The sequence below is a fragment of the Grammomys surdaster genome, unplaced genomic scaffold (genome assembly GCF_004785775.1).
Source record: "Grammomys surdaster isolate TR1022 unplaced genomic scaffold, NIH_TR_1.0 275, whole genome shotgun sequence".
In the NCBI taxonomy this organism is placed as follows: domain Eukaryota; kingdom Metazoa; phylum Chordata; class Mammalia; order Rodentia; family Muridae; genus Grammomys; species Grammomys surdaster.
The window spans coordinates 2,393,070-2,402,578 of NW_021604716.1; the positions used below are offsets into that span (position 1 = coordinate 2,393,070).

General features: G+C 46.5%; 1 protein-coding gene and 1 long non-coding RNA gene across 2 annotated transcripts in view; one reads left to right on the forward strand and one right to left on the reverse strand.

The window, feature by feature from the left end:
- The window catches only part of LOC114628985, a 5,301-nt gene extending 2,147 nt beyond the window's left edge, over window positions 1–3,154 (forward strand). The window contains exon 3 of the long non-coding RNA XR_003712578.1: window positions 2,629–3,154. This is a non-coding gene — a long non-coding RNA (uncharacterized LOC114628985). The remainder of the gene's footprint in view (window positions 1–2,628) is intronic.
- The window catches only part of Syn3 (synapsin III), a 416,223-nt gene that overhangs the window by 14,897 nt on the left and 391,817 nt on the right, over window positions 1–9,509 (reverse strand). The window contains exons 7-8 of the mRNA XM_028776968.1: window positions 8,044–8,186; window positions 2,937–3,011 (exon numbers count right to left, since the gene is read on the reverse strand). Of these exons, the coding sequence (XP_028632801.1) occupies window positions 2,937–3,011; window positions 8,044–8,186 (218 nt within the window). The remainder of the gene's footprint in view (window positions 1–2,936; window positions 3,012–8,043; window positions 8,187–9,509) is intronic.

The following is a 9,509-nucleotide window of genomic DNA, read 5'->3' on the forward strand; positions in this document are numbered from 1 at the left end:
CTCTCTCTCTCTCTCTCTCTCTCTCTCTCTCTCTCTCTCTCTCTCTCACTTGGACCTTGGACCCTGCCATGGCATGGAGGAGCCAGTATGCATGTGTGTGCACTCACACACATGCATGCAAACATGTTGGGTAGGATCACATATATGCAAGCATGAGTATCAGGACACCAAGCCAACCTTGGGAGTTGTTCCCCTCCGGCCTTCCCTCTTGTTTTTTGAGACAAGGTCTCCCACTGAATGTGCGACTTGCCAAACAGTGTAACCTGGCTGACCAACAAGTCCCAGGGTCTTCCTGTGTCTTTCTCCCCCATGCTGGGATTACGGCTGCAAGCTGCCATACCTGCCTGACATTTTATGTGGGATCTGGGACTCAAACTCATGCCTTTATGCTTGTGTGGCAAGTACCTTATGACCTGCTCTGTGATCTGGATATTTACTAGTATTCCCTTAGTGATTCTGGGAGACCCTCTCCCTCCAGATGTCTCAGTTTCTTTCATTTGAGTCTTGTGCTTGGGACACACAAGGATAATGGAGTCCATGTACAAATAAGTGGTCAGCTTCAGGACCCTGCCCTGTGTTACTGGGTGGCTGCTACCTATTCTCAGTTCTTCCTACAACTCATAGAATGTGCTCAAGGAGCACAATGCCTGAGACGCACTCATGAGTCAAGCTTCTTCCTGGAGAGATAGAAAAAGTCTAGACTTAGGACTGGAGGCAACCAGATTCCAGAGGCTGTTTTCAAATGATGAATGTCCAGGTCGTCTGTGTGCATCACCCCAGGGGCAGAAGCCCCAGGGGCCAGGAAAGATGGGAAAGGTTCCCTTCAACGAGGCTGACCAGCACTGATTAAATGGTATGAAAGTTGCTCAGGAGTCAGGCTCCCCAACAAGCAGGGAACCAAGGAGGGGCTGGTCCTGATTAACGATCTCCAGGGGCGTTGGGACTGTCGGAATGGTACTAGATACATGAGTACATGAGGGACAGTGTATGCTAGGCTGAGCAGACCCTGTTCTGTGAAGGTTCCTATGAGAGTCATCCTTGTGGCTTCAGACTGAGCCAAACCACAGGATGGTGGCAACCTGGAGGTCTCCATGGCGATCTTCTGGAGTCATAGAGAAGATAAGACTTACGGTCTGGGACAGCCATGAAGAGGGCACTGGCTGTCCATGAGTGTCCCCGGGGATGTGCCTGGCATCTGGCACAACCCCAAAAGACTAGCTAGTATAAGGGAGTTCCGAGAGGATGCTGTAGCCCCCACCTAGGCTTGCTGAGAAGGGCAGATAGCCAACCTGGAGGCCACATGTCATGGGTTTAGTCTCTCAGATGACAATGCAGACTTGACTATTGCTGTCTTCACTGTCCAGCTGAAGAAGTTCAGAATTGCCTGCTAACTTATCTAGAAGGGTTGGGACAGTCACCTTGGTTCCTGTGGTTTCCTGAGCTGGCAGTCCCACGGGGGCTGGGCTGATGTCGTTTTTTCACTACCACTGTTTCTCCAAGGCTCAGCTCTAAAACTACAGGCCACAGTGAGTGCTTATGACACAGTTATAGAGATAAAACCAAAGCTAGCTCCTCAGGTTCCCACTTGTTCTTTAGGATGGAATTCAGGTGTCCCTTCCTTCAGGAACCCTTTCCTGGTCTCTCTTTCCCGAAGTTTCACTGGGTGCCCTGTTCCTACTGCAAGTGTTTATGACTCACGTGTCCTAACATTAGTGTATTAGGCTACAATTGCCTCCTCCCTTACAGAAGAAGGGAAAGATGACTGTTATTAGAGGGGCAATTAGTTTCCCTCCTCCTAAAGACTTAGCAAACAGCATTACATCCCTCCCTGAGACTCAGAGGTAGGCCCCACTCCAACCTCCAGAGTAGAAACTTGACATAGATTTAGTCAAATGCAGCACCGTAGCCTTCTCAGCTAGTGACTGTCTTAGGGGTGATCATGTGACCCAAAGCCTGGCTAAGCAGTCAATAAGGTTCCATCTCAGGCTTTGGATGAAAGGCAGGGAAAGGGTGCTTCTTTTCTGTCAGACTTGACAGTGAGGCTTTAAGCCTGCTGCTGCTATGAACCTCTGTTGGAGAAAGTATGATCCAACATGGCCACGAAAGAAAGAAATGATTTCAATAGAGGGGGTGGGGATGGGGTCCTAAGCCTCTCCTGAACACAAGCCTCTTGATCTTTCATCAACAAAAGCTAGTAAGTCCCCAAAGCACAGACTAATGCTGTGTTCTGACGCTTGTAGCTGTGCCACAGTTCTTAGAGGAAATACTCGGTGCCTTTTACCTTGGCCTCTTTGCTGCTCAGCACACTGTGGCATGCAGCAGGCACTCAGTGTTTACTGACCCTAGAGCACATGCTCTAGCCACTACTACTACCTGCTTGCAGGCAGTGTCCAGTGGGTTCCTAGGGGAGGTGTCTGTGACTGGTGCAGAGAGCAGGTGCCCAGCCATTCCTCAACGGAGGAGGTCAAACATGGTAATGCTTAAAGTGAGAAAGACCTATAGGTTCCCCCACCCAGAGTACCTTAAAGGACTCACACTTAAGGGGAATTAGCTTTTCCCTCTTCATATGGTCTGAGGAATTAGATCTCCATTTTAACGATGTCTTAGTCATTAACTGCGTTCTCCTAGATATCTGCAAACAACTGGGGACTGGTGAAGGCTCCTATTGCTCTCCTGAGGCAGCAGGGCAGGACCCAGAAGACTTGAAGCCAAAACCTCAGTTTCCACACTCACTTCTGGAACATGGGACAAACCACTTAATTTCTCTGAACTGCCACCATCTGTAAATGTAATTTTGACAGGTCCCCTGTCATTGATGCTGACCAGATAGAAAAGCAAGCCGGGAAGTGCCCTATGGGTGGGGACACTGGGCAGAGGTTGAAATGTCATTCTCACCGGATACTGGCGCATCTTTCTGCACACCCTTTGTTTCTTACCTTTCCGTCATGGCCACCTGCTCCAGCATAGCAGAGCCTGTATTAGCTTTCCAGTTTCCAGAGATGGAGGTTCTCCTGGGTTAGAACAAACCACACTTCAAGGACATTATAGAGATTTCTATCACTAATCTGCTTTCCTTCTTTGCTTTTATGGTTAGGAGATGTTGTTTCAAATATGTGGCCCAAATTATATATAGCATGTACTTTTATATTTGTGTTCTGTCTTCTTTTTTTTTTCTTTCTGTAATTCCCATTAATGTTGACTGATTTATTTATTCTTGGATGTTATGTATTGTTTTCTAAACTTTCTTTGAAATTTAAAGATTAAATTGTATTTATTTATATTTTTTGTATATTTTCTGTGTCTGAATATTTTGTTTGTATGCAGTGTGACATGTATGTGCCATGGAGATGCTGAGAACCAAGGCCTGGTCCTCTTCAAAAGCAATAAAAGTTCCATAACTGCTGAGCTGTCTCTCCAGCCCCTAGATTAAAATTTAAAAAATGCTGACACCTCCATTAAAATGGCACAAACTTTGGTGCTGCAATGTCCCCAAACTAGATCCCACAAGCCCAGGTTTGACTTTTAACATCTTATGGTGCCATTGGGAGGTGAGGAAATCTTTAGCGAGTAATGCCTGGGAAAGAGAAGTCAGGGCTCTGGGGTCACACCTTTGAAGGGACCCTAGTACTTCCTGTCTCTTCTTGGTTTCCTGGCTACCTTGAGGTGAGCAGTCTCTATGAGTGTGTTACCACAGGCCCAAAGCAACAGGGACAAGAAACCATAGGCTGAAACCTCTGAAACTGTGAGCCAAAATAAACCTTTCTTCCTTTTACATCAACTAGCTCAAGTACTTTGTTACAGTAATAGAAAAATGACTAACATGCACGACCTCTTGTTTTTGAGGAGAACTGAGGCGTTGAACCACCTTGTGATTCTGGAATTTAAAAAAGGTTTAAATGTAGGAAAAATGGTCTTAGGGAGGAAGTGACCACTTTCCCATGGTGAAGAGTTTGGAAGGCTCTGTGACCTCTGCCCGAGTTCTCACCCCTCTCATTTCCTTTTCTGGACTTCATTCTACCTCAGTCATGGCTGTCTTCCTTCTTAGGGCTTCCCCGAGCATGGCTGCTGTTCTGATTTGAACCTTACACACTCACTTTCAGTTTTGGCTCAGGCAGCCTTTGTTACCACCTTTGCCTTCCCAAGTCTTTGCTCATCTTTCAGGCTTCATTTGAATGTGCTTGTAGCACACCTTCCTGGACTTTCATAGGCTGCTCTGCCCTGCTTCCTTCCTTTCCCTTACCTTACTCTCTTATCCCCCCCTCCCTCATTTGCCCTCCCATACCCTCCCCTCCCCACCCCTCCTTTTCTCTTCCCTCCTTCCCCTCTCCTCCTCTCCTTCCCCCTCCTCTTCTCTCCTCTCCCCAGCACTGCGCTCAGGAATGTTCATCTAACCTGCCTGATAGAGGGGAAGCCTTAACTTGACACAGCCTAGAATCACTGGGAAACGGCGTCTCAGTTGAGAGAGTGACTAGATCAGATTAGTCTGTGCGCATGTCTGTGAGACTGTCTCATTGTTCACTGACGCAGGAGGATCCATCCCATGGTGGGTAGCACTATTCTCTGGAGAGGTGTTCTTGGGCTGTATAAGAAAGCTAAAAGCTTGGGTCTATTAGTCAGCCAGCAAATAACATTCTCATGGACTCAGCTTCAAGCTCCTACTTGAGTTTCTGCACTGACCTTTTTTAGTGATAGAATTGGAAACTGGAATACATTTTTTCCCTTAAAATGCTTTTGTTCGGAGTGTTTTAACATTCAGTAATACAATGGAACTAGAACAAGCATTGAATACTTTGTAGAAGGTGCTACCCTGATGGCAAAATCCCCTCTCTGAACCCTCTTCCTAAGATTACCATTTAAGAAGAGGTGGACTTTCAATATGAATTTGGGGTGGGAGAGTACATAAGATCAAATGTACACCTTGGAGGTGGAGGAGAAGCTTCTGGTCTGAGCAACTTTGGACAAAGAGTCAAGACATTAAGACTGGAGGTAAATGATGCTTCCTATAAGCATGTACAGTGGTTGGTGGAGTTGTTTCCCACTGGACCACCAGGCAGAGGCTAAAACTGTTCTCATGGATGAGAGTCAAGTAAATAACCCAATGAGCGATGAATGATGGAAGCCAGCTTTTCTTTGGTTGGCATGGATGTCTAGACAAGCAATCAGGGAGGGCAAAAGTGAGCCACGTGGTACTGGATAAAAGTCCAGACAGCAGTATGACTCCATTTAGAGTCATATATATGCAGATATATGGAGAAATAATTATGGATGCATGCATATGAGTGGGGAAATGTGCATATGTATGTCCTGGTGTATATGCTAAGAGAATCTAAAAGCAGTCACATCTCAGTGGCAGCAATCAGAAAGGGCCTGAGTGCAAAACAGGATGTGGGCCAGGGGAGGTTGAAAGGCTATGGGCCGGGAGGACAGTCTCAGCTGAAGTTTTATGTTAGTCCCATCCTTGGATGTGGACCAGCCGAGGGTCCAGGACTCTCTGTAGGCAGTGACAGATTGGAGCTGTCAGGCCAGAAGGGCTCAGCCTGAAGGATGCAGCAATGAGGTAATCCCCAGAAAAGAAACTGGGGCAAGGTGACCCCAATGTCAAATGCAAATTCTAGCCATGAGGGGAGGAGGTGACACAGGAATGCACTGAGGCACCTCACTGGGATGAGCCCAGCTGAGGCAGGAGTGGGAGATCTGACCCCCAAGACTGGGAGAGGACAACTGAAAGCAGTAACCGCTCTGGCCTGCCCTGGAGGGTTGGAGCACACGAGGGTGACTGACTAACATGAAGGTGCAGAACGATCCCTTGAAAATTGGCTTTTATCTCTTTTCTGAGACTATGTCCTTCTCTGTCAACTTCCAGTGTCCCAGGCAATTGTACAGTTGCAACCAACTGCATGGATCTCAAAGCTTAAAATCACCCCCTAGCCCTTTATTATTCTTATTTTATTTATTTGTGTGTGTGTTTGTGGTGTGTGTACATGTGTACCTGTTGAGTCTGGAGGAAAACCTGGGGTATTATCTTTAGAATGCCATCTGTCTCCTTTGTGATAAGGTCTTTCACTGGCTTACAGGTAACCAATTAGGAAAGACTGGCTGGTTATGGAACCCCAGAGCACCTTCTGTCTCTGTTTCTCTTGTCCTTGGATTACAAGAACATATGATTACACTTGTAATCATATTATTTCAATTAATTATTTCTGTTTTGTTTTGCTTTGTGAGCCAGGGCTTTACTATGTAACTCTGGCTATGGAACTCTCTATGTAAATGAGGCTAGCCTCCAACTCCCAGAGATCTGCCTGCCTTCCATGTACTGGAATTAAAGGTTTACATGACCATACTCTCCCTCATATCTCATATTTTTTTTTATGTAGGATCTGGGGACTGAATTTAGATTCTTATACTTGGAAATCAAGTGCTTTATTCATTGACATATCCCAGACTTATTTAAAGTCTCATACACACGCACGCACGCACGCATGCACACACACGCACACACACACGCACACGAGCACACACACATATGTGAGTGATTATGGAAGCTAGCTTGAGTGTTTTACATCAGGTTGTCCAAGGCTATTGGCCTTGTTTTTTGAGACAGATTCACTGTGACCTGGGGCTTGTTAATTTTCTTAACTTGGCTGGTCATTGAGCCCCAGGATTCTGCTGGGGGCTAGGATTACAAGTGCGCACCATCATATCTTTTTAGGTGGGTGCTGGGCATCAAACTCTGGTCCTCATGCTTGTGCTTTCCCAAGTGAGCTATCTCACCAGTCTCCACCTGGCCCTTTACACAGAGATGTGTTTTTCTGATGGCCTAGGCAATCCAGGTGAAAAGCCATGGCAGTGAATGCATTCATGAACAGGCACAGCACAAATAGGCACAGCTTTGCTTGACTTGGCATCTTTACAGAAGCAGGCGACAGTGTAGCTTGCCCACCGGATTCTCAGGCAAGAGCTGTGCTGTGTAGAATCACATGGGCAGACAGACTGTTCAACTGTATGTGGCCAATCATTGCAGCTTCCTGATATGGAGCTGTGACCACAGTCAGTGCTGCATGAGGGTGACAAGAAGGCCACACTTAGCTGTTGGGTCTCACCATTTCAAGTGGAGCCAGCAACATTCCAAAATGGAGACACAGAGACCCAGAAGCAGGTAAGACCTCTGCAAGGGGGAACCTGTCCACCTACTCCAGAGTCACACTGAAACTGATGGCCTCTGCCCCAGTTAGCCCAACCTTTGTTGACTCACACTGAAGTAGAGGCAGGGGACTGACTGCCTTTGACACATGGCATTCATGTTCTTCTTTTAGAGGTACCACGTCCACTTCCACCAGGCAGTGATCTTGCTCAAATTGCCTGCCTTCCTGCTGGGACCACCATATGTGTTTCCTGCCTTTCTCTCACCAAAGCAAGGGAGAGATGACACTCTGAGACAGTACTACAGAAGACACTGGTGGATCCTTCACCTGTTGGTGCCATGACCATCAGCTGTCACTTCTGGCTCTGTACATTACTGGGGCTGCCCTGAATCTCAATGCTTCTGCAATCAGCAATGTCATGGGATTTCGGTTTGTTTTTAAATTTTCTAATCACCTATGATTTTATGACATTTTTTAAAAAAGCAAAACACAAAATATTCAGAAGTAGTTTCTATTGCTTGCAACCAGAGAATCTGATATGTCTTCTGAATGAATCTTGTTGGTTCCACAGAATAACAGCTTGCTGTTCAATACACATACCAGACCAGACCATACATCTTTCTCCATGACATAAAAAATACTGACTCTTCAGGAAGGTCCTCAAATGAGTCCTTGATTTGTATCAATCTCTCTCTCTCTCTCTCTCTCTCTCTCTCTCTCTCTCTCTCTCTCTCTCTCTCTCCCCCCTCCCCCCTTTGAAGAGAGATCTACCCTGAGCTAAACTGCAACAGAATCAGTGATGAGGACAAACAGAGTCCTGGTAGAAGGAAGCAGGCTCCTCCCACTTTCCAGACCCTGCTCACTGACTCCTCCCACCTTCCAGCCCCGCCCACTGACTTACATGTATGCCTTGTAGTTGGATCCAATTTTCTGTATACGGATGTCATACTTGGAATCAATAAAGGCCTCCGTGGTGGCATAGGTTTTGGCCATTGCCACCACGCTGGTGATGTCCTGGTAGTCGTGCTGGTTTTCTACTTTGATCTGTGGGGTAAGGAGGACATGTGAGTGTGACTGTCCATCTAGTCTCCATTGTATACCTGCCCTGACCAGATCAGGGTACTCTAATCTGTCTTTCAGGAGATACAGTCACAGGAGGTGAATCATCTTACTGCCTACCTTCCCAAGGAAGAGAAGAGGAAGGGACTGGTTCCAACTAGGAAGGCAGGGGCCCTTTAGGAAATAGGTGAGCAACAAAGGGGTTTAGAATAATAAATATTTCTTGTTTGAGACAGGCACCCTCCCCCCTTATGGTCCTAGAGCTTCCTATGTTGATTAAGTTGGCCTTGAATTCACAGAGATCCCCCTGCCTCTGCCTCCTGAGTGCTGGACTGAAGGTGTGTACCACCATGCTCAGCCTGTGAATACATTTTGGGTGTGTGACTGGCAACATGGGAGGATTGGGGTCAAACCATGAGGAATGTCAGGAAAAGTAGCTGGTCACATCATTGTTTGTTGGGGGTAGGAAAGTGGGGACAATGGCTGGGTGCCATGCTAGGGGACAGTTCATGAAAGGTTCTGCTGGCTCTCACCTTGTGCTCAGATTTTGGAAGCCAGAGGAAGAGAGATTGGAGTTTAAATGAGCAAGTGTTTAATTTATGGTTTTAGAACAATCATTCACTTGTATAAGGGGTTGAATGGGAGAGTGTGATAGACAACAGAGAAACTAATTAGAAAAAAGTGGTGTGTGTGTGTGTGTGTGTATGTGTGTGTGTGTACTGTGTTTGCATGTATTTAGTGGGTGCTACACGAATGGTATGTTTTTGAATGTTCATGTGGTATTTGCTGTATATATCTTGTGTCTATATCTGGTGCTACTGTGTGTATATAGTAGTGTGTATTTGGATGTATGCTTTCTGGCTTTATAGTTCAGAAACTTGAAGGAGAAACTTGCCCTGTTGACTGGGTTGAGGCCAGGACCACAAGATAGTGTTTTGGGGGTAGAAAAAGAGGTCTTAAGAAAGCTCCCTAGACCAAGGGCAGGGTACAAAATCAAGTCTCTATGGTAGTGATCTCATGTAGAAGCTGGATCTTAGAGTCCATGATCAACAAAGTGGAGTGCCCCTTCTAGCTGGCCATTGGGACCCTATTTGTCTATAGTGACACTCTTCTTTTTTCATGTTGACAGTGAAATATCTGACACTGGGCCAAAGGCAGGGAGAAATCCTAAGGGGCTGAGTGCAGGGACAGCTTGGCTAGAGTTGGGACAAGAGTAGGGCTGAACCCCAGGGTACCTTCTCTCCCATATCCCCTGCCCTTTGCATCTCAGCTCTGATCACCCCATCCCGTCCATAGTGTGGTCCATGC